General features: G+C 43.2%; 4 protein-coding genes across 4 annotated transcripts; all 4 read right to left on the bottom strand.

Annotated features, from left to right (window-relative positions):
* Positions 1-630: 630 nt before the first annotated feature.
* Positions 631-2,525, bottom strand: LOC131293943 (probable inactive serine/threonine-protein kinase roco10). The gene is made up of 3 exons (XM_058321992.1): positions 2,430-2,525; positions 1,788-1,905; positions 631-1,700 (listed from the first exon to the last, which is right to left on the bottom strand). Exons 1-3 carry the CDS (start codon positions 2,523-2,525, stop codon positions 631-633), a joined length of 1,284 nt encoding a protein of 427 aa, XP_058177975.1.
* Positions 2,526-10,669: 8,144 nt separating this feature from the next.
* On the bottom strand, positions 10,670-11,484 carry LOC131282553 (flexible cuticle protein 12-like). The gene is made up of 2 exons (XM_058312050.1): positions 11,354-11,484; positions 10,670-10,856 (listed from the first exon to the last, which is right to left on the bottom strand). The coding sequence occupies exons 1-2, from the start codon at positions 11,479-11,481 to the stop codon at positions 10,670-10,672; spliced, it is 315 nt and encodes a 104-aa protein (XP_058168033.1). The 5' UTR covers positions 11,482-11,484.
* A 1,968-nt stretch (positions 11,485-13,452) lies between these two features.
* Positions 13,453-14,363, bottom strand: LOC131293942 (endocuticle structural glycoprotein ABD-5-like). Its single transcript, XM_058321991.1, has 3 exons — positions 14,360-14,363; positions 14,088-14,253; positions 13,453-13,639 (listed from the first exon to the last, which is right to left on the bottom strand). The coding sequence occupies exons 1-3, from the start codon at positions 14,361-14,363 to the stop codon at positions 13,453-13,455; spliced, it is 357 nt and encodes a 118-aa protein (XP_058177974.1).
* A 5,186-nt stretch (positions 14,364-19,549) lies between these two features.
* On the bottom strand, positions 19,550-19,949 carry LOC131281612 (larval cuticle protein 65Ag1-like). The gene is made up of 2 exons (XM_058310953.1): positions 19,831-19,949; positions 19,550-19,754 (listed from the first exon to the last, which is right to left on the bottom strand). The coding sequence occupies exons 1-2, from the start codon at positions 19,947-19,949 to the stop codon at positions 19,550-19,552; spliced, it is 324 nt and encodes a 107-aa protein (XP_058166936.1).
* Between the last annotated feature and the right edge of the window lie 5,583 nt (positions 19,950-25,532).

Below are 25,532 nucleotides of genomic sequence, written 5' to 3'. Positions count from 1 at the left end.
AGGGATGCTGAATATGTACCACACACGGCAAAAACATGCGTGAAAGAATGAACTTCACATGGCGTCCTATTTGTGTAGACAGGTTTACATATTTTTAAATTCTTTTTTCATTTTCGGATAGTTTAGTGAAGCAGATGATCCTTCTGTAAAGACATAATGGCTGTTCAGAGATATTTTCAACTATTTAGCAACCAACGTACAAAAATGTCTAATAATTTCATTTTGGCACTCAACGGTATTAATAACTTCGGATTAAAAAACACAACTGTCAAAACATAGCTCGTCTATTTTGAAAGACGTTTATTCCTGTTATCATTATCGACATCGGAATTCGTGGGTATTATCTTACTTTTTCGTTATTGTTTGTCTTTTTACACATCCTAAATCTTGTATTGTTTCTCGAGTCACTAAATGTGTCTGTGCCGACTAACATCACTCATTTTGTTATTTTGCATTCTGTGATTTTAAAATTAGTTTCTTTTTTTTGTCGTTTGTTAGGCAGTATCGTTGCGGGTAACATTTGTGATCACACACATGCTATTCACAGATCTTTTGAGTATTTAAAGTGTAAGCTCCATTTGATTATTTGAAGAAAAATCGTTCTGTTTTCCCTGCTCGGTGTGCGTTGGTTTACGAACCATAGAACCACTTAAAATCGAACCCCTTCAATCCGGCCTGCTTTTCTGTGTCCTCGCGCGGCGTTTCCTCCGGGCTGACCTTTTCGAACTTGATGTGCGGCTGGAAGCCGAACTCGTTGGCTTTGTAGCTGACACCGCGCCTTATTCCATCCCGACCGATCGCATAGTAGCCGCCCTCCTTGTTGCCCTGCCGGTCGCCCTGCTCGTGATGCCCGTGATACCCGACGGTGTAGTTGAACCGATAGAGCAGCCCGTTCAGGATGTGCTGGATCATGTTGGCGGTATGCAGCTCGACCAGCTTCATCGGATCGTCTTGCTTGTCGTTGCCACCTCTCGCGTTCGTCGACGTTGCTTTCGTCGATTTCGTTCGATCAGGCTGGTTGGTGGTGTCTTGGCTAGATTGGTTGTTGGCTTTGCTGAACGATTGCATACCTTGAGGCGCCTTACGTTCTGCGTTCGTCGCTTCGCGTGATCCCGCTTCCTTCGAGGAGATGCGTTTGTCGGCATCGTGGGTCGATTTTTCAGAACCGCCGGGGGATCCTGGCCGCCCCTTCGGTTCGGCAGGGGACTTTTCAATCAACTTCTGCGGGATGTCCTGGGGAAGCTCTGTTTCGTCAAGCGTTGATTCGGTTGTTGTGGTTGTTTTCCCGGAACCGACGGATTCGAGGTCGTTTTTGTTCACGATCTTAAACGGCGGCACGTACTGGGTGCTCGTTTCCGGCAGTGGAGGCTGTGTGGTCGAGGCGGGTTCCGGAATTTTGCATCCCGAGCAGGCCGCAACGTTCGAAGGTTTCGGCGTTGTGAGCGGAACGATCGTCTTCGCGGTGGTGATGATGCGGAATGGCTGCGGGGTGGTGGATGTTGTCGTCGTCGTAGCCGTGGTCGTTTGGCGAGGGGTGGGCGGTGCAGGTGGAGGTGGTGGAGGAGTGGAGGGTCCGAGTTTGTAGTTTTTCATGCTGACTATTTTAAAGTTACCGTCCGCATCGGTAGCGTACACCGTGACGTGGTATACGTTGTCGGCCGTAATGAAGCCGAACTCGCCCATAATGATTCCATTTTTATCTGTCGGTGAATTTAAAAGAAATGCAAGGGAGATCAGCAATAAAATTATTCTGAGGTCTTTGCGTAAATAAATACCCTCAAACATACCTTTGGATTCCTTCCTGTGCTGATGTCCTTCGATGTTAAAACCAAACTCGTAAGGTCGGATCGGACCGTCGTAGTATTTCGAGGCAGCACGCACCATCGTTAGCAGTAGGATAATTATCTGAAATACAAATCGAATTGACTTAGCGTTAATGCGTAGTTTACATTCCCACTGTGCAGAATTTTTAGTCATTCTCCGTCGTGTTCAAGGTCTTCGGGTTCGCGTTTCGTTATCATAATCGATCTTTTGAAAAAGTTTGTTAGAAATGATATATTGAAAACACTAAGATTACCTAATTCGGAAGTGCGTCATTTATGACCGGAGTGACACACGAGCCTCTCAACTCCAATAAGATAGCCATTCGTACCGGGCACCTCCCGAAAATGCAAAGCTTTTAATGCGATTTGAAGATGGCCATTGGCAATTTCATTCGGAACAAAGTCAGATATCAAATCCTATTTATCACCCAGCACTGGAAATGATCGTCTTCAGCTGAATGTCAACAGCTCCATGTGCAGAAATTTATTTCAAACGACTATTTCCAAATTTTCTCATCAATTCGCGTTGGAGGCGTTGGAACTTTGACAAAACAATCCAGCGATATGATTGACTGTCGACCGGAATGAAGCACAAAGATGACCCACCGATGGTGGTGGTCGGTTGTCCAATAAAATGTCCATCGATTTATAGCCCCCGGGCGTACGATTGAGGATGGCTGGGAGTCGTGCAAGCTGAAGCATCTCTGTGGCCCGACGGAAACGTTCGGACGTGGGTTTGAAAGGTTCCGCACGAGCTCGCCCTGAACCCGTGATCTTCGCACGGAATCCGATTCGATAGCACCTATCCAATCGATAAGTGACATAAGCTTGCAGCGATAAACGATATTTGGATACGTTCTATTCCTTCTTGGGACAGGTGCTCGAGAGGAATGCCGTCTGCAAGAACCACCGCTCGTGGTCCGTGAGTCACGCACGCCGAATGGGGTGCCAAAACGCGAGGCAGAGATCGTGCGCTATATCATAAATCTTTGGCCAGTTCTTGCCCACAGTGCAATGGTGGTGGCGGCGTTGATGCTTTACGCGAATCGATTAGCCGAGGATTATCGTCGGTGATGGATTTAATGTGCGTTGTATATTGCTACCGATGTTGTGTTCGCTCGATTCAAAGATGTGGTCCATCAATTTCAATACACATCACACCCAATTTGATCCGCCCAGTGCTCGATGATACGCAGAGGGCAATCACTGACAACTCTATTGATCATTTGGATCCGAATTCACGTAAATAAACGCTTCATATTAACGGCAATAAAGTGAAAATGGGTTTCGATTAAAGATAATAGATTGAGTAGTTTCGAACATAAATAATATCGTGCGTGACATCAGAACATTTGTTGCTCCTTTTGAATGTTTTCTATTGGTTTGCGTTTGTATAAATGAAAGGTGTGTAAAAATGATAATCAATGTCGCCATTCGCGAATATGACTGCACTATGCAAACACCTTGCCGGATTTTGTTGCTTGATTAGGCTGACATTATTCAGCTATGCCTGAGCCCACATGAACATCGTGTGTAGAGTGAGTTATGCATGCCATCGCTAGATCCGTCACCGCACCCTCCCATGTGTGCCTCAGGATATGCCCAGCTGTTTGTGGACAGCACGAGAAGTCCTCACGCTGTGAATCACGATTCGCATAAATCGGCGGTAGGTGCGAACAGGAGCCGGGAAGCAGATGCGGCGAACTTCACCCTTGAGGCGCGCTTGGTGCCGTTTGAATAATTAACTCTAACGAGAAGATGCGACACCGATGTCATTGCAGTCGGTCGAGTGCCGATGATGGACGCGATCGTTTCGCCCAAGTGGTCGACGCGAAGGTGGAACGGATCGGATGAAGTTGTTCCGACGGGCAGCGGGGCACATTTTCCTCCCCCTCCCATAGGGGTCGGAGGGAAAGCTATGTTGCAGGTCGCGGTGAACATGCACACAATCGTACCGCGCTGTCTCGCGCCCATCTTATCATTGTTCATCGATGAACGTTTTCGTAGGTCTCATCTTCGAGTAGCCCTCGGAACGTAAACCAGGGACCGTGGTCGTGGAAAAAGCGAAGGTGTTCGGAGCGATATTTATGTGCATATGCTAAACATGATCTTGAGACCGGGGGAAAAGACGATCGATCGATCGGGAGGTTTGATGATTTTTGCCGCGATTTGATGAATGGAACGTGGTGCTAGGTCGCGCACCGGAGTATGGTGTTGCATCTTCGCGATCGTGTCCCAACACCGCCGCAAACCCAATGACAGCGGGTGACATTTCATGCGCCGCCGCCGGAGCCCTTTTCGGGCGGACACAATCACGGTCTATTGGTTGGCGGTGTTGCCCAACGGATTTATCAGCTGCTGCTCCATGGGTCTATGTCACAGGGTTTTTGCAACATTGTCACAATCGTGGTGCCCGATCTTCATCTGATCTTCGATAAAACTCGTGTAAGGTCATGCGGCTCCGGTAAACGTTTGCGGAGGAGAGCGTTAAGTGCAAAGTGTTAAAACGACACTCGGCTCGGCCTGTATAAATTCACACTACATAATTGCATTTTCAAATATTTTCCTCCAACTACGAACTCAAGCTGCACTACTTATGATTTCATAGTTTACCGATTTGATTTAAATTACTCGTCATTGCTCTAACGACCTTTCCCAAACGCGAACCTCGACAGGCTTATTGCTTGTTAACAGCAATGTTTCAATTTGATCGTTAGCCGAACGGTATGCTAACACGTATCTCGACCACGGTAGCCGGTTATTTTTAACGTTCGCAAACAGAACAAACGGCGCAACAGGGCGCGCATGGTGGTTGGAATTCGAAAAGCCTCCGTCCCGCTGCGTATGTACGTATGATGCAATCGGTCTCAACCGACTGGGTGTTTGGCAAATATTTGTATAATTCCGGTTGACCAAACTTCCGCGTGTTGGACCGGCACGGTAAAGTACCGATAATTTGCCCGATGATTGACGTTCACCGGTATTTTACGCTAACATTGTCGCTAGAAATGCGTGGAGCGGTAGGTACGAATCATATTACAAATAATTTAAAACGTCTTTCGTGCTTGAATCTTATGGAGAACGTCCTAATCAAAAAATCTATCAATGAAAGACATGCTTTTTCTAGAAAACCCGGATGTTGTCTACGAAGGGATCGTTTCATTTTCGATGAAACTGTCATACGAAGCCAGTGGAAAATACACCAAGTCGAACACAACAATGTAATAAAGCTGTTTGCAGGTGTAAATTGTAGTTTATGCAAATTTGTTTACGATGGAGATGTCGGAGGATGGTTTGAATTTTCCCAAATAAATGCGTGTGGCGGGTGAATTTGATACGCGTTTATGATGGATCATTGGCTGGCAAGTGAGAGCTGCGCGTTGACGTCTGCACGAACAAATCGATGCGTAGTGGTGCCATTAACGTTTGATGAAATAATCATAAACGAGCGTATTTCATTAAATCAATTTGCCTAGAACCTAAGGTTCCCACTATAAGGTGGAAGTTCTTACTGAAGCATCACACGCGAGGACAAGTTAGAAGCATTAAAAAATAATTCCACTGGGGGAACAACTAATACATCTTCATAACAAGAAAATTGTAAATATAATATGAATTTAATAAAGAATTTCTGAAACACAAATTATCAATTTCTTCTAAACGTCACTGAAATGTTCCGATTTTTTCAATTTTTTTCAGTTAGTATTTTTTCGGCTTACCAACACTCTTGCTTTCATGTTGAAGTACTTTTGGATTTTTCCCAATCAAATCACAAGGAGTTGCACCATTCACTTTTACTTTCGATGACACGGTTGTTTTTTCGGAACCTTTTACTATCGAGTTTAAATATCGACAAACAACCTTTCGATGTTATAGCACGCAAACGGGGGTTTGATAGGAATCGCAACACATTCTAAACTATCACAGCACTGGTCGGAAAAATCTCTAACCCGATCGCAGTTCAGCTTTTCACTCGTCTCACCAGACCCATCAGTGGCTACGGAATGCAAAAAGCCACTCTCCAGAGCCTCGTTCAACACTTAGCACCTTGCTCTTCCTCGGTTCGATAACGCAAATGCACCCGAACACCGAAACCCGGGCTGACCTGTTACTCTCACGACGGTACAGAACGTATTGGTTGGTTCGGCGGCCGGTTCAGAGGTTCTCGGTGACTGCAGCATCTTCCGCAGCGCGGTATCGTAAAGAAAACCCACCCAACGCAAGCCACCTTCCACCCGTCAGCGCGTTGTACTGTGACTTACGAGTCTAGGTTGGGTGAAACAGCACGGTTCACTTGACTGTGTCTGGTTTGATGACGTCTGCATCGTATTCGAAACAGGTGGCACGATCTTTACAATCGCTGTTTAGGCCGTTAACGATGACGACAATTGTACGCCTCCAAGGGGTTTGCGATTGTGGGGATGATTGGAAGGAGGCCTGATTGTGGAACTTGTTGCAGTACACAGTGATTGTTATACAAATAGATTTGATATTATTATGTAAAGTTGTCATTTACCAAAGCAGTAACAATTCGATATTTTTGTTTTGATTAATTAATTCAATTTAAAACCCTATACATAATTCATACCCGAAAAATAATGAGCATAGAAGAGTAAAACTGTATTTAAAATCAAGATTCATCTTATCTATAAATTAAACGTATATATTCTTCAGAGATGCTGATTTTTCATCAATTCTCTGTCGATCATTTCCTTGTGTTTCTCCCCTTATCATTTTCATTCGTCGATGATCTTCAGCTGATATGACGAAACCGTTCAAAGTGTTCCCAGCAATAAGTTGTCTCCTCATCCTGCCAACACTGTGCCACTCCGAACCGGAATCACAACCAGAAAGGTGTTAAAATGCACCTTTGCGCGATTGTTCCGAGGTGCAATCGTGACAAATGGCACCGAGTGGCTCGTAAAGATGGCACGCCTTCCGCGGACCGCGGCTCGATTTCGGAAGTGTTCTCTCGCAAGCGCATTCTTTTCCGCGTGCTCCGAACCGGGCGAGATTTCGCAGACGGTGATTAATTGTCATCGGCGAGGAGCCACTTGAGGTGGTGGATCGATCCTTCTCGGTGGGTCGGGGGTATACATGCTTCGATAGTTTTCACGCCACTATCGATCGAACGCCGTTCGGTTGCGCATTTGTACAAATCCGGGCGGCCAACACCTTTGCTGACCCGGGAGCCGGGATGGCCTAGGGCGATCGCTTTCGTCATCCTTGCCCGTCCGTGGGCCAATCTTCCGTGGTTCTGCTGGTCGCGCACGGAAGGCACCAAGCGTGTAGCGCGTAACGCATCCCTTATCTGTGGGGAGGCTAACGCGTGCTGCGGACGGTCAGTGCCGTACATTGGCAAACAAGCTGACGCGTCCATAGTTCCGACGCAGATTGCGAAGCTACAACGTGCTGAGGTGTGAGCGTGGATGCAAGGGTGGAAGTTGAGACTCTGGGAAGCTCACTCTTGACACTTGAACTTCGACTTGGTGCTGTCGATTTCGGTCGTGAAGAGATGGAGCGAAGAATGTCAAGCATGATATGCATTTGATGATTTCGTGGCTCGCCTGAAAAGGAAGTAACATCAACATTTTTGACGTGTCGTCGTTCGTAAAAAATATGCTTTTTAAAAAAACATGTTTATGTACCACCCGCAGAGTGTTGCACTTTTATAGCATTCAATTTATAGAAGACTAGTGTTGAATTGTGGCGAATATCTAATTCCATTTCAATCTCATAAATATTCAAATGTTATTGGATTTTTTTAAACCAAATCACTATACGGCAATACTTCGATGTACCATTTTCTCACAAACCGTGTACCACACAACAATGTGTGCATCTGAAAGACTGCAGGAATGATTGATGTCACAAATTTCCAGCTTAAAGCAACACTATCGTTTATCGTTTCAACGGTTAAATGGTCAATCCATCATGCAGTGTAGCGAAAGCTCAAGAAATATCGTTTCAAGTCACATTTGCATGATCATGATCGGTGAATCATGAAGGAGGGGTAAATCATAAAGGAGGGGATTGTTGGATTGCGAACATCTCCATTTCAATCGTCATATAATTCGATGGTTTCGCGAGAACAAGCCGACAATGCTTAGAAACGGTACCTGGACCCTCATATACATCCGACTGAGGATGAGGTGCTATTCACACTGTTTCTATTTATATTACCTCCAGTACACTCATGGTAATTGAGCTGTGGTGAACTATATTAAGGTGAAATCTTCTAATATCCTACCAATAAAATACTTGTTTTACAATGGGATGAAAATTACCAAAGCAGTTTGTTCAACACAGGGGATGCCTTGTTCAACCAATAAACATCGATTACTTTTTGTACACATTTTAAACTCTATGAGCTATTCAAAATGGAAACAATTTGTTAAAAAAACATTGACTTTCGGAATTTTAACAACAGAAAAGGAACGGATTGTTTTGTTTACAATTAGTAGCACAGAAGAATGATGAGAATGATGTTTTGGGAGCTAGGCAGGCAGTTGTCGACCCCTGTATTTAAAAAAAGCACGATCGTGGAAAGAGCTTTTCGTCAGGTCGAGGAACAAAGCTCATACTCATGATGTGTACTAAATCGCAACGAAAGCTCATGACTTCAACATTTTTGAATTTTTAAACTTAGCATATATATTAAACGATTTTTAGATTGATTTTGCGTACAAGTTGGCTACTCATTACGTTTTATATGTCCAAAGTATTTGGTAGCTTTGTATCAAACACATCTCCTACGCAATATAGCAATTCATAATGTTTTCTTGCTTGCTGGTTCTCAAATCTTCAATCAAATCTATTCATTGTTAGCATCCGGACACCAGGAGCTAAATATAAATAAGAGAAAAATAGAAGAGAGAACTCACATAAAAGGGATACAAAATGGAAGACCAAACACAAAACCAGAACAAAGCAAACAATTCATAAGTTCACGAAATCAACACCAAGCTAGAATCGATGAATTGTTTCTTGTAACCTAGAGGAATCGTTTCGTTAAATCTTATCGTTTAGAAATGATATTTAAAAAAATTCGAAAAATTTATCAACGCAAAATAATGGTATATGTTTATATCATGTTTTTATTCATGGCCCGTTCAGTTTTTCATCTTAACTGGGCAAACTGCTCTAATTTCTTTTCATACTAACACTTCGCAATTGGAAACCATCAATCTTAAAACAGTTTTTTCGACTAGAACTGGCATTTAATGGTCGCCCATTATCTTGAGCATAATATGAACGCCACCTCGTAGTCGAATCCGATCGTGGTTAGATTTGTGCCATACCCAAATCCACCAAAGCCACCAACACCTTGCGCTCTTCTTCATAAAGCTATTATGATAACGATATATGGAAATTCGACAGCTATCGGATGCCCTCTGAAAGATCGCAATCAACACTTCGAACCGCGGGTCTACGCTTGCGACGAAATCGATTCCGATGGTGATGTTTGTAACGTTGATTTAAATGAATATAATTAGCCGCCTTGGCTCGGCGACCGCAGTCATTAAGGAATGGTCCGTCTGTAGACTTCCATCCGTCATCGTTTTATGTTTGAAACTCAAAACTATTCAAGCTATCCTTCGTTGATTGCTTGCGAGGAACCAGCGCGTGTTCAGAACGTTTTGAAATCTGCATATAATTAAATATATTGTTGATTATTTATAGCATCCTGAAGTCTTGTCGGTAGAGGGTCTAGCACATGGAAACACATGAAGAAACCAACATGAGCAAGCTTATAAACTTTGGTCGGGTACGCTGGTAGTGTGACTAGCAAGGATACGCTGATAGTGGACAGATTAAGTTGATGTGTGAGAGTGAATAAAAATAGAACCTTTTAAGTGTGTTGAAAATAAAGCAATCGTAATATTATCTAATCAAAAAGATTTGAAGTTATGTTGTGCACATCCTTTTTGAAAGAGTTTTTTTTCTGTCAATCACGATATCATCAATTCATTCCTGTTTTTTATTTTTTAAACCAAGACCATTTGTACTGGCAAAAATTTGAACCATTTTCGATTGGTCGGGAGCGGTCACCTTCGTCTGATTTTTTTCAAAAGCTCTATGAGTTTTGAGCCATATTTTGAAGATTTTTTTAGCTTTGAATAATAGTTACCCTCATTGGCATAGTTTCAGTGTTTTTCAGTATCGATGCGTTTCTCCATTCTCTGCTTGCTGCAGGTAGCGAAAACTCGGATCATATAGTTATTATTGGTTTAAAAGTTGGAAGTTGTTACAATGAAATACATTTGAATAAACAAAACGAGTATTTAAGCGCTCCACATTCATTAATCTCATCGTTATATTGACAAATTGTATTATTTTTAATTTCGGATGGATATATTTCAATAGAACGAAAAACTTTGTATTGATTCTCCCCAGTATTTGTATTTCAGTTTGTATAGACAGGAAATCTACAAGTGTGGCAGATGGTTGAACACCATGAGTATTAGTTGTATGTACTAAGTACGACTGACGAAGCCATAGACTTCTGTCTGTCACTAAAAATTATCCAACCTGAATCAAAGCCAATCGCATTTACGATTGCGTTTCAATTCTGCAGGAAACTCTTGGTAACGTTAAAAAACATATGAACAAAAATGTACATTGGACATTTGATCGTCCTTAGACTCTTAGGATTGTGTTTATGTGTTGACTGTGTGCGTGTCCGATAACGTGCAGAATGTGTAAAGAAAAGTGTCGCCCTTGGACCGTTGCCATCCGGATGGTTTTGTTTCCGAATGGGTTCAAGAGTATGTGGTGTTGTCCACTCCGGCTCGCATTTAGAGATAGTTAGTTAGCCTAATAGAAAAAGTGTAGCTGACGGAAGCTTAGACCGTGGGCAGATGGGCTCCCTCCGGCTGGAATCCGTTCTCGTCGGCGACGTAGTTGACGGTGTACACCTGACCGTCGTCGGCGGTGAACGAGTACGAGCCGCGCACGACCAGAGCCTCCTCATCGCCCACCTTCTTCAGCTCACCCTGCTCCTGACGCTGGTGGCCATCGCTGGTTTCAAAACTATGCAAAGAGAACGGGAAAAATCATTTATTAAAAAATCAATATTGAGTAACCGAAGGGCATCATTCTGCCGTAATGTCTCCTGCCCATATCGACCACTCTGGGATTACGAAACAGTTCACTTCAAACACGCTTCGCGCTTCGGTGGCAATGAAATGATAAAGTAAATATGGTGACGAAGATGCAACCGCCCATATAATGGAGGAATAAACGTGATCCAGCCAGGCGGACCGATCGCCAAGGTCAAGCGTGTACGGTGGTAACCAAATATTATCTGAAGTTCAGTGAAATACTGTTTTTGATGCGGAATACGGATTTGATCTTCACCATGCGATGTGATAAGCGTGGTGCCACCGGAAATTTGTCAAAAGTGGGAAAACACAAAATTTTATCACAGGTTCGTTGCTCGATATCTGCTGAAGTCTTTCGTCCACTTTTCACTTAGGTCACCGAAAGACGATGCAAAGCACTTCGCAAAATACACTCGCGACACTTACGCGAACTTGTATCCTTCAACTCCGATGTTGTCGTTCTCGTACTTCAGGATCTGAGCCGTCTTGGAGTCATCCAGGGGAGCGGCCAGGGCTAGGGCGACGACGAAAGCGAGAGCAATGATGGTCTTCATTTTGATGTGTTTGTCGGGTGGTTCTTCGTTGGTCTACTGAGGAGCTACTGATAACTGATTAGAGCTGCGAGCGACAACTGATGCCGATAACCGATCTGAGCAGCGCTTTTATACGGAATCGATGTGCAGTACTGGCGCGTGAATCTGCGAATTGGTGTGTCCTGGCCGAACGAACTCGAATTGGGAAGGGATGAGCCGAAATGCTTGTATGGCTGGGCGGCGTGCCAGTGTGCGTTCGTTGGTTGGGCGTTGGATGCGTTGTGAGTTGTGATGAGAAGCAAATGTAAATACAATCATGGTTTATACTAGCCAAGGCGACTTGGCCGGTATCAAGAGGCTCTTCATGCGATTATGTTTTCTTTGTAGTATTCTTTCACTTTCTTGCTGCCTGATTTGGGTGCCACCGTGTTCAATTGATTCCTCTTCCTTTCCGTTCACGGTTACGGATCGATCGGACTAGACAGCTTTTCTGTTGTTCCGTCTTCTTTTTCGTCCGTTAGAAAAAGTCTATTTTCTAACCGAAACTGATCATAAAACCACCAAAGCCTACATCCTTCTATATTGGATGTTGATTGTAGAAGTTAAGCCGCACGTATAGAACACATCATGGAGACATACAGGGGAAGGATCACGGTTGCCTCAAGCGCGGGAAAAGGTGTGAATGAAGCAACCATTCCGCCATAGACCACCGAGATCGTTTGATCTGAAGATTCTGCTGCTATATGTGATTTTAGTGCACGCACGGAGATAAAAGCGAAAGAAAACTGTTGACCGTGATGAAATGTCACCGGAATGTCCCCTGTTTTTGAGTACTGTTTGCCAGTACAAACATTGAATGCGGTTGAACGTTTCTTGGCAATGCGAACTTGTAGAAACATTTGTTCGAGACCTTTCCTAATTTTCTCTAGTTACCCATACCATCAATTTTTCATAGCAAAAAACTTGTACAATTGTTTTTCACTAAATAGTTCTCTAATGTTTGCTGCAAAATTGAAATTTGAAAATGTCGCTTTTGTTCTATTCGCCTTGCATGTCGGAATTGAGAAACGTTTATATTTAGTAAACTTCTAATATTAATGAGGATAAAGCCTACTTCCGTTCCAAATAGAGTTAATCATTTTTCAAACAAAAATTGTGCTTCTTTCGCTCTTAGTTATTGCTGAAATCAGAACATAAATATATCATAATAATTAACGCGCCAAACACCTACTTTTCGAAGGAATAATTGAAGATGGAAAAGGTTGTGTTAGTGTTGCACACGGAAACGGAAAGTTCTGCATTCTGAAGAAAATCGTTGGGATTAAAATGAAAAAAGTATTCTGTAGAAATCGTTGCCCAATCGGCCCATGAGCGCCGGGGCTCACCACCTCGACGGCGTGGGTTCGAATCCCAACCGAGACCGGACCCTCCCCTGTACGAGAGGACTGACTATCCACGTACAACAGGGAAACAAGTCTCGTAAGCCCTTAACGGGCAGGCATGACCAACAAGGTCGTTACGCCATAGTATAAATATAAATATAAATAGAAATCGTTGCATTTATCATAACACCAGTTGAAATTGGTTTTGTATTTTTAAAAGATTAATTAAAACCATTTATCCTCACATAACTGATTTCTTAATGATGGGTTTGCATTCCAAGTTTATATACCATGCTTATATGAAAATCGTTTTATTTTTGGATGTTAAAAATAGAATAGAACGAGTAACTCAGTTTTGTATTGTTTCTTCCCAGTATTTGTATTTCAGCTTTTATAGACAGGAATTTTACAAATGTGGAAGATGCTTGATGTCCGAGAGTGTGTTGGCTTTGAACAACCGAAAAAATTATTGACAAAAATGTACATTCGAACCATGTCTTTAGATTCTTAGATTGCACATCCTACGAAAACGTAGTTCTGTGTGTATGTGTGCATGTAAAAACCCTACGGTTCGTTGCTAGGCTTAGCAAAAGATATAGCTGACGGAAGCTTAGACCGTGGGCAGATGAGCTCCCTCCGGCTGGAATCCGTTCTCGTCGGCGACGTAGTTGACGGTGTACACCTGTCCGTCGTCGGCGGTGAAAGAGTACGAGCCACGAACGACCAAAGCCTCCTCTTCGCCCACCTTCTTCAGCTCACCCTGCTCCTGGCGCTGTTGGCCATCGCTGGTTTCAAAACTGTGTGAAGAAAGAGGTGAATAAATCACTTATTAGAAAAACAATACTGATCATCCAAAGGGCATCATTCTGCTAAGCCATTCCGGGCCATAGTGGATACTCCAGGATTACTAATTTCATGATAACTTCTTCTTTTTCGTTTTGAGAGCAGTGAAATGAATAATAAATTAACTTATTTATGAAGATACGAACACCGAATTCGTAAGAAATTAACCTGAACCTGTCTGGCTGGTTTGCTCGTAATCGACGAGGTGAAGTGCATGACGAATGCACTACTAATTACTGTTACTAATTATTATGTAGAGATTAGCAGGATGTTTCTGGCTCACGTTAGCCATCTTTAGTGGTTGTCACATTAGATAAAAATATAACACTACAATCGGTTCGGCCGCTCGCTGCCTTTTGCAGTCTTTCTTTTAAATTTTATCAACAAACTTGAGGTACTTACGCGAACTTGTATCCGTCAACACCGTTGTTTTCGTTCTCAAACCTCAGGATGGAATTCGGTTGAGCTTCAAGCGAACCCTTACGTGGAGGAGTGAGGGGAGAGGCCAGGGCCAGTGCAATGATAAAAGTGAAAGCAATGATATGTTTGTAGGTTAGTTTTAGTGGGTCTTCTGAAGAAGTACTGATAACTGATAAGCCTCACAAGCGACAACTGCCGCCAATATTCGATGGAGAGGCTCTTTTATACTGAGGATCGACGCAGTTCTGGCGTACGCATCGCCGAATTGTATCCTGGGCGATCAAATTTGAGCTGAGAAGAAATTAGTTGTTTTGCTTCAGCATCGCTTCAGTATGCGTACGTTGGATGGGCGTGTATAGTTATACATACATATTTACATATGTCTTTTTCTAAAGACATAATCGACTGCCAACTTTAGAAGATATATAAATGCTTCACGTTATTATTTTTTTCTTTTTCGTGTTCTTATTACCACTTTCCCTTCAGCTATGGTAGTCATCGTGTTTGCTTCTTCTTCGTTTTACTTAAGTTTCTGCATCAATCGTGCTTGGCGACTTTTATCTTTATCAAACCAGTTTTATTTTTTTTCTTTGGTAGGAAAAGGATATATTTGAACATAAAATGGTCGTAAAGTTTCTCGAAGCTTACAACCCAGCTAGGTCTTGCTTTTTTCCGCATATCCCACCAAAGTAGACTCTAGCAGCTGAATGGAGGAAGGACACTATGGACGTATGAAGGGGATGGATTACAATCGCTTCCATTGCCGATGTAATGTGTCAATGGAGCGCTCAGCCGCCCTAGCTCTCGCGGTCGCTAGATCAGCAGCTCCTGCTACTGAACTAGTCTTTAATGCATCAATGTTGGAAAATTCGTGCACATCCGCAGTGTCAATTGGTAACTTGTGAGGGGAGAATCGGGGACACTTATCGTTTATGAGCGCTGGGGCACTTCTACACCGGCGTTGGTCCAATGGAACTAATTATACCAGAGCGTAAATTTAGCATAAATCCAATCTTTAATCAATAATATTTTCGTAACTTTTGCAGAGGCAGATCTACCAAGCAGATTTCATACAAAAAAGTCCAACTTTGTCCTTTAGTACAGAAACATTAAGGGCAATGGAAATGCTTGGAGGTCACCCGATTATACCATCGCTTGTGGCCCGTAAAGGATTGATCCGCCTCTGAACTTCGCAACACAAAATAGTACCTCAGCAGAAAAGTGTACCCAGAGCTAATATATAAAAAAAGCATGCATTAAATTCCATTCTCAAAGTTGCTTCCTCAAAGTTCCATTCTCAAAGCATTTGGTGCAGTGCCATAGCTTTTTTCCTTTCTATATTTTGCATTAGCAACTTTTGGTTCGATTTGTGTTAGCTGATTTGGAGGGTCCGTCATTGAAAATTCACTTTGATTCGGTATTAGGGTTACTCAGAAATGTTTCATGATTCATCCTTATCCAAGTTATCGGCTCGTTCAACAAGTTTATAAACGCTTATAAAGTTTATAACGCTACGTTTACTTTCAAAGCATGATTTGTATCTTTAATTGTAACAATATTTTTAAAAACATTTTTATCTAACTGGTTCCATGTGCTTTAATCTTGACTTTAATTTTTCATCTTGCTTTTTTCGTTCTACTAATAAACAGGCTAGGTAAATAAAAACGAAGAAGAAAGCCATGTTCAAATAAATCTAACGACGTATGGAGCTAGAGTGCAAATCGCACACTAGATGATACTAGAACATTGCATACTAGCTGATCGCGTGCGCCTTAAATCACCATATGGTTTACCCATACGCCTGCTGGTTAGAAGTAATCCTTTCGATAAAAAGTTGCGTTTCATGTACGCCGCAAACACTCTCCTCAAAATCAAGCAAATGCCGATCGCTTAAAAAGAAGCATATGGCCGGTTTGAGTCTTTGGAGGTGAGAAGACGGGGGGCTGTTGATCAGTTCGTTGCCATCTACTAAACTCTGACTCGGTGGTGTTCAAAAGAATCAGCATAAGCTCTTTCAAGCGATATTTGTTAACTACTTCTAAAGGATTATCTGTCGTCGAATGATATTCGCTGTCCTATGGCTGCTGCTAGCAAACATCATGATCGAGTTTTATCATCATCACTCCCCTCTGATGTTCGGTCCCGCTTTGGCAAAACGACGAATCCGACCACCGGCTTCGAACCGAACCGCTTAATCCGATTAGCATAAATTGACGCATCACTGCATGCGTCGCACAAAACCACACATACCTAACCACATGTGCGACTGTTATCAACGACCGGTGTGACCAAACTCTTGGAGGTTGGCAGATGGTTTTGTGGTGACCTTGAACAACCTCCAGCCTGGCAGCCTCAACTCACGCTAATCAACGAATCCATCATCCGAGAGCATCCACCCTTCCAAGTGGCGTTAGTTGATCTTGAGCTCCTCAGCCTCAGCCCTCAAAGACGCTTGTGCATGTGTGTGTGTGACCTCTAAGTTTCACGATGGCCACACATGATCACCCAAGGGGTCCGGACACCCGGTGCCCTTTTCCGAAAGGCATCTATCTTCTTCTTCTTCTTCTTCTTCTTCACTTACGAAATCCGAGTGAACCAGCGGGGTTTCGATTTTTAGTTCTCGCTCTGCAAAAGTGAAACCGGAAGAAAACGAAAGGGAAAACTGGTCCTGATGATGTAAGTGTGTGTTACTCTTTGCCGAGTTCAACCGCGCCCCTTCCCAACCGGTTCTAGGACTCGCGACGTCCGGCTCAGCAGCAGAACTCTTCGCTGGACGTTTTTTAGCTAGCCGCTCCATAGCACACCACCGACAGTCGACTGAAGACGTTTCGTTTGGTGTTTAATTTTGGATCATATTCAAATGTTAAAATTAACATCACATCTAACTTTGGCGCTATCCGGTCGCGATTCCCAGGCGTTTTGCCGTCGGTAGCAAGTCGGTAAGGGTGATCCGCCCGAGAAGGACCGTGATGCCGTGCGGTGGAATACCTGTTTCCCGCGGGGAACCGGTACAGCAGTCCAACGCATGGGCCAACAAGAAGAAACAGCCTCTACCGAGGATGTAATCAACCCGCAGGACCTGTCGACAGGGTTGAAGAGAAAGGTGGAGGTCGGGCTTGTACACCTTTTGAGGGGACAGGTACTAAAACACTCTCTCAGCTTTATAGAAGCGTGTTTTACTTCAAAAAACCTAGACCGCGTTCAAGGTCTGCCAAATTTGTGATGCAAATTTGGTTTCCCCCGGTGATAGACCTTTTCCAATCGATCGGACGGACAACGGGCAATCCACCGCCCAGCTGGGGGTACACGCGCATCGAAAACGTTTGCTGCTGCTGTTGTTTTATTTTTTTATGCTGGCCGGTGCGACGCAGGTTGTATATTTTTAAACGCACCCACGATAGAATTTTCCTACGAGGCAGGATACCATTTTATGATGGGTGGAGAAATCCGGGCAGACGTGTTTTTTTGTTGAATCAAACATAAAGAATAAAACCGAACTTGACTATCGTATCTGTATGATGTTTATTGTTGTATTAAGAAACATCTGACAATATTCACATAAATAAACAGAGATTTAAATTTTGCATTACTATTGCGTTTGTTTCAAACTTTCCGTGTAGTTTCTTCTTCTTCTTGGCGTAACGATCTCTTGGTCATGCCTGCCCGCTAAGGGCTTACGAGACTTGTTTCCCTGTAGTACGTGGATAGTCAGTGCTCTCGTACAGGGGAGGATCCGGTCTCGGTTGGAATTCGAACCCACGCCGTCGAGATGGTGAGCCCCGGCGCTCATGGGCCGATTTTCTAACCGGCGCTACCGCCCGGCTGTCGTGGACTAGGGGGTTTCAGTTTTACGAATGACAAATCCCGATTAAACACATTAAAAAAGTGGTTTTGGTTATTGAAGTAAAAATGAACGCAAATGAAGATTAATAATGGATACTAAGATGTCACAGAAAAATATTTAAGTTTTGTACTGATGGTTGTTTGTTACGCATATGGCTCATTGTACATTCATATTGCTTCGTAATATGTATATCGGCTCTAAATTTATTCAAACTGGCAAATATCGCTTCATAGATTCAACCTGGTAAGGTTCTTTGGTCTCATGGGGGTCAATTATATTTGAAAATATTTGTAATCAAATAAATAAATAGCTAATCTAAGCATAGGATAAACGAGGCTTAGATAAGCGGCTCTCCATTCTAACTGATTCACTCCAATCACTCTTTCTTCGCTATAATTAATTATTAATCTTTATTCAACAGTTGTATTATATATGAACTGCCCGAAAGATGTTGTAAGAATAAACCATAGGTCTATTGATTTTAAGAATTGTCCTCTATTCTTAAAGTAACCTTTTAAGAAATTCTGTTTCAAATCAGGATAATACTTAACGCTGAATAAATTTCAAATACTTTCAACACTTAACATGTAAATGTTGATAAAAGTCAAACTCAATCACTAAATTTGTTTAAAAAATCTTCAAAACGCCTTTAAAATTCATCAAATAATATACTTACGGTAGCCTATGTTGTTTTTTTTTTCAATTTATTTCGAATATACTGTTTCTCCATCACTCCATCAAATGTACCATTGTTGAAGAAAATAAACCTTTTTCGTGTATGATAAATACCAAATTATAAGCCTTCAGCACCTTTGTGAGTTATTGTTATATGACGTTTGCATAAATTTGGTGCTAATCAATGCAAGGAACTTCAGTCATGGTCAGCGGTTATTTGCTTCGTTCGGCTCAAATTAATCTGTGCATAATTTGTCCGCATCTTTTGTTCGCGGATTCGTTTGAAAAGCTTACTGCACCGTAACTCTATTTACTCACTTCAATGCCACAGTATCCATATGTTGTAGTTCACAAAACGTTTCTGACCATTTGCTCCGTTGGTTCACATCGGCTGCAGTCATAGGTGCAACATGATCGCGCTCTTTCTCGCCTACTATCTCTGTATCACACAAACAGCGTACTCGTAGGCGGAAATTTGCCAGACAAATAGTTTGATTACTTCCACACACAGCGGAACACTCCGCAGATCCAGGTGGAACGCCGTTCAGAACGAGAAGAATATTTCCTAGATTGACTTGTTTGAGAAGTGACGTTACCGTTTGACGCAGTGGGGAAGAAATCACCAGGAAACTCCACCGACCCATGACTATTTGCAATGTTTGGGGCGTAGGTTTTGTCATCTTGCTACGAATGAAAAGTTCACAAACTGGATGGTAACATCCATGGGGTTTTTTTACGTTTTGGGTGTGTCTGTGTGTTTAGGTTTCCGTCCACGTCGAAACAACACGACAGAGAATCTCTATTTATGGTCGAAAAATGGTGTCATAAAAACAAAAAGTCTTAGAAGAGCGCTTTGCGCAGATTGAGGTATCACGGGATGTATCTGATTCTACAGTTAGAAAGATGAAAAGATCCTGCGCTTCTCTTATAGGCTGGGCACGTTCGGGACGTACTCCTGCGGGATGTGGTCTCCCACAGGCTGGAAGCCCTGGCTGTCGGCGATGTACTGCACCTCGTACGTGACGCCATCATCGGCGACGTACTTGTAGCTGCCTCGTACGCTCAAACCTTCCTCTTCGGTCTTCAACTGACCCTCCTCATCGCGAGTGATTTGATCGTCCGACTCGAACCTGTAATGCAGCCATTGTTACGCATCACGCCAAAACATAACACCCTTTCGCGGGCTATCTGCTACTAAGCACTTACCCAAACTTGTAGCTACTTTCATCCTGGACGTTGTCATATCGGAGAATATTGGCGTTATTGGGAGCGGCTGCCACGATGGCGATCAGGGAGAACAAAGCGAACACGATCACGGTCTTCATGATGGGCTGGATGATACTGATGCTGCTGGAAGCTGATAGGCCGCTAAACTGGGACGCGCGAAACGTTCTGGTCGAAGGTTGAGAACACAACTAGTTGGCTCACCCCGTGCGACAGTATCCTTTATATATGGGCCGGGAGGCTAATATGTTATGCAAATGTCGGGGTTAAAATGTGGTGCCTAATTTTATTCCACGGATACAAAGGCAATACACTGTTCCATCTGGTTGGGCGTACAAGCTGCAGCCGAAGCACCCCGCGCCAACCAGAGTTCACCCATCGTGAACGAAAAGTTGTTTAATACCTTCTTCGGAGGAACGACAAATAAAATGAAATCAAACTTCGCGCTTGATACGATTTCACAACCTCCAACTAACATCGGGCGCTAAATGGACGCGTACTGTTCCTCTCCGGTGGGGCCAGAATGTCTACCAATAAACGGCCCCAGCTTGGCGATTGTGAACTCCTGCTTCCCTTTTCCCGAGACCTCACGCTTGGCGACATGTGACCCGTTTCGTTTCATTGATAAAGTCGATCCTCATTAGCATACGCATTAGCTCGAAAATTAAAGTTATGACCCGGCCACCACGGAACCAACGCCAAAGATACGAGTTGGCTGGACACTTTTTCAACTTCTTTCCAGACCGTTTTGCTCGGATGTGGTTCGTTCTCGTTCTTGTGGCCATCCTCGGAGAGTCTACCTTGTTGCTGTTGCTTGTCAGTCTGCTTAGAAGGTGTCCTATGCGAAGACAAAATGGTTTATCAATACATCACCAGAAGAAGATTCCAAAATCTGGTCCTTTTTAGAAAGGTCGTCGGTCACGCGAGAAGAGTTTAGCTTAAGCAAAGCTTTTGCGTGCGTTGTGTCGACCCCGCGTGTGACAAATAATCAAAACGACAAACTGGAGACAGTTCTTGTTATACCTAGAGTACTGTTAAATACTGGTCAATACCCATTTCCAAATGGAAGGTGTTGAATGTCCGCTAAAATAAGGGACTTGGTCTAAAAACTGGTTCGGAAGCACGTGGCAGGAGAATATTTATCTACAACCAGTAGGACATCGCCTATCTGTAAGATAAAGGATGTAGACAGGAAGCTGTCATGAGAGGTTGTAAACCTAAACTAGTTCTGAAATAAAATGGAAATAAAGGCTATCGAAAATATAAGCTGCAAAATTTTGGTTCTTTGTGGTGATTTCACACTAGTTTAAAAACAAATTGGGTTTAATCGAAGCTAAACCAGACGGTCAATTTCTAGATTCACCGGAGAACAGCAAAATCAGTTAAAAAACAAGGGTGTCTGCCGAGTTTCTATTTTTTACCATTTAGTTTGCGTTGCGGACGATCCTCAATTTCTATCAAAATCGAGTATGCAAAGTATCGAAAGAAGAAAGATATCAGATCCCAGCGCAGAACCATAAGAGTAACGTCGTTGATGTGGGGTTCTCTCTGGTGACCATAAATCGAAACACGTTTCCCGTCGCGATCTCCGGACATGGCACCTGTGGATCACCGCACCTGCATAGCATACAGTGTGGTGTGGATGACAGCGTGTCGGTCTCTGCGATACCAACGAGTTTTCAACCCAGCCCAGATCGGGTATTTTGGGATTGCTTTCTGCGAAATGCTGCTGCTTCTTGCTGTCGTTTCGGATAAGTGGTTGATTATGGAAAACAGTCACCGAGCGCTACCTAAAAGGTTTAAGTTCGTTTGTGCGTGTGGTAAGATTTTTTAAATGAGATGAATTTCGAGTTCTAGAAAGCAAACTTTTTTTTGCATTTCGTACACTGCTTTCGGTCACCTGAACTTGATTGTCTTTCCTCGCTGCCGTTTTACTCACTTTCTCCACTGCAAACCTGGACAGGTGGAGCGTCTTCAGAAGCAATGTTATCTCGAGTGTCGATATTCACCTTCACTTTCATTGAATCGCAGCCGGACGATCGCTAGCCTGCCAAAAATAAAGATCCATCGAAACCGGTTGTCCGCGACACATGTCAATGCTCAAGTCAACAGCCAAACTAACCCGTCACATACAGTGTGGAGCAACCTCCACGCACACACGACGGAGAAGATGGAGGAGTAAAGGTGGAGACAATTATACCAAACTTGTCCCGGCTAATATTTTGATTGCCATGTTCTCATCAAAGTACTGTACGACTCTACCGACCACTCCTCCCATTGCGCATATTCGGTCGAGCATATTTGCCCAGTGTGTTGACCTTCGGGCGGAAAGTTCAAGATTTGGTTGACCAATTGACTGCCCGCTGCAATTCCTCGGCAGTTTTCCTCGGACGGTTTCGGTGGATGGTTTGCTGACGTTATGACGGCGTTAAAGGCTCGTTTTGTGTGAGTGTTTACTTTCCAAAGCAACCTTTTTCTTCTCTTCCTCATTTCGTTCACTTTGAGCGAGGCCGCAGGCGTTGGCGTTTTGACGTCGGTCTCACGCCGCGGTAGTCGCACAGTATGCACTCAGCTTCCGGTTGGATCGTCTTCGCGAACCATTCTGCGATCTGACATTGTCTTTACGAACGGGAGATGTACCTAGTGAATCTTTTCTTTTTCTTGCTTCTACCAGTATGGAAGAAGGTATGCAGTGCACGCAATCAAAAGCATAATAATTTTTGATTTTTACAATATTTTGCTTTTCTCAACGTGCAGAAAATACGATTAGGAGCATATTTACTGAACAATTGACTAAGACATGCCTCTTTTCTAGACAATTAATTGTTGTTCGAAATTTTCATTTCAGCAGATACGTTGATATGCAACAACAAAAGCAAAAAAAGATGTAGTGAATTCGATCATTTTCAAATGTTTCGATACATAATGATGTATTGCTTGTTGCCTACTTTAGGGCGGAATAAGTAAATTAACCATTTTCTTGAAACTGTACCTTATATTAACGTTAAATTACTTAAAACAACTGAACGTGATGACAAACAGGAAAAATTTCATGATATGAAAAAGTAAATACAGAAAAGCTAAAAGTTAACTAACAAAGAATTTTTTTTTAAACACTCAAAAGACGTCGAAAACATTCGATTTCACGCCATTCGTACATAATTAAATATTCAGAAAATAATATTATCAATCAGGCCTTTTGTGTGTCGAAGCCATCGTTCAAACAATCGGGCAGATGTTAATTTACAACTGCTAATATTTCTAGTAGACGGCGTAACAGCAGTTGTAAAGCTCTTCAACCGAGTGCTTTTACAGCCGCAGCTAAATCAAGTCGTGCCACTATTATTGCATTGGTTTGTGCTTGAACGTTACAGTCGCTAAAGATTTAATGTGGCAGCCCCTTTTTGGGACTGTTTTAACTGCGGCAGATGAGTTCACAAGTGGCTCACCAAGACGCCGCAGTCGCACCAGCTAACGACGTGAGGATAACGATGAACCTCAGTTCCCGAACGTCGGGGTGGGCTGCCACTCACACCACTTGTTTCATGCTTCACGGTGGTTCAAAGAAGCAGTGTAATACAAAACGATCAATAACAAACCCCTGAAAAGGGGAAATCATAACGTTCGTGTCCTTCGGCGTACGATCGTGGTGGTAAGTTTGGTGAATTTCTTTGATGGCTTCTGACGCCAACTGCTCATTCGGGTGGCTAGTGTAAAGGAAATCCCAGTGAGTTGCAGGGGTTTAATGGTTTTATGCCGTGATTTCGCCTCAACGACGTGACGGCTCGCTAAAAATATCGCATATTCCAAGGAATCACCAGCTGACCCAAGTCCGACGTGCACGCCATGACCTTCCAAGGCCTTCGCGAGCTAATGCACCATTCTGAATGGAGAGATGAGCCATTCCCCAGAGGCGGCTTTGGTTCGCCCGTCTTCATCACAGCATACCGTTCCATTTTATACCGATTTACGACCATCTTTACGAGACAGCTCAGTCCGATTCCAGCCATATTCGTCCTGCTACGCATGCTGTGCCAGAGGCTAATCATTTGGTTTCATCTTCAGCAGTATCTGTCAGTTCAAGTCACCAAACACCCACAAGCGGGTAGTATCATCTGCCAAGCGGTGCCATTTTATCGTACAACTCGCTTCAAACCTGTAGATCCCCTTCCCCACCCTGGCAACAATTTACGAGCGAAAGAAGGTTGGCCAGGCCTTCGCGACTGGTTCTTAGGGGTTGCTGAAATGGATCGGACACACGTTAAAATCAAATATTCCCGTGCTGTGACCCCCCAAGTGCTCATATGAAAAATGATCGCTGCGTTGGTCGTTGTCGATAATGATTGCAAATGTTTCTCTTCTGCTTATAGTGGCATCCTCGCAAAATTGCACCCGAGGCAACGGCTACCAGGGGGCTTCCACTTCACCAACGTGTGAATCATTATCTTTAGGCAGTTCTTCCTTTTTTCCCTCATTTCGTTAAGTACGTAAATCGATCGATAGCCCATCTTATACTGTAGGGCGATATCTTTATACTGTAGGGTCAGCGAGCAGGAGCCTTTCCTGAACGACCACCCGACTGGTGCTTTAATTACAAGAGCTCCCTGCAGCAATGAGTGGGATCTCGAATGGGTGGCTCGGCGATAATTGGGCGAACAACAGTCGGTTAAATTAAGATGATCGATGTAGGATCATTTTAATAATTTCTTTTCGTGATGTAAAATTGATAAAACCACTCACGGTTAATGAGGCATCGTTTACCATTGCGTGTTGGGATCAATGATGACAGCGTGTCGTCGAGTCGCTTTAGGCTTTGGAAAGACTGACAAGGTTACAAGTTTCATTTTCATTTTATGCACAATATTTATAAGTACTTGAACACTCACCTGCATGTGTATGGTGATCCTTGAACTTGCTTGTTGAACTAAACATAATAAAGAGTTTTTAAATTGCAAACCTCGGGCATTCTCTAATAAAAAGAACAGGTATATGGTTACATTTTTGCTAGTTTCTTGGGATGTGCATGGTTTTTTTTCTATACATCGTTGTTGCTGACATGTATAACCAATCCAATTCAAAATAAATAATTTTATTTTTTCTTAAAAAGAGAGAGAAAAAACAATGCTGTATAATTTGGGCAAATTATAGTTCTAACAAAGTTGCTGTATTGCATTTAAATTGCGAAAAATGGTGTAAGTTCACAAGTAGGAGACTCTTTCTTAATTAAACATTTTAAACTATGTTTAGCAAAAAAAATTTTGCCTTTATATAGGTGGATAATCAGTCCTCTCGTACAGAGGATGCTCCGGTCTCAGTTGGGAATCGAACCTTCGCTGTCAAGTCAGTCAGTCGATGATTAGATGATTAAAAGGAAATGAAAGCGCGAGTCGGATGCCGTAAACGACGAAATCATATGAAATTACCCACTCAACGTAATTTCAAGCACTGTTGCTAACTGAAATGTAGATGCACCAACTCTCAGGTTTTCGTTCTTGACAGCGGGAACGGCAAGGACAACGGCCATTCCTGCATTCCTGCAGCCGATGGACGGCTCATGAGCGCCGGGGCTCACCACTTCGACGGCGTGGGTTCGAATCCCAACCGAGACCGGACCCTCCCCTGTACGAGAGGACTGACTATCCACGTACAACAGAGAAACAAGTCTCGTATGCCCTTAACGGGCA

Source organism: Anopheles ziemanni, chromosome 2 (assembly GCF_943734765.1).
Source record: "Anopheles ziemanni chromosome 2, idAnoZiCoDA_A2_x.2, whole genome shotgun sequence".
Taxonomy (NCBI): Eukaryota; Metazoa; Arthropoda; class Insecta; order Diptera; family Culicidae; genus Anopheles; species Anopheles ziemanni.
This window is presented reverse-complemented; position numbering and strand designations above follow the sequence as displayed.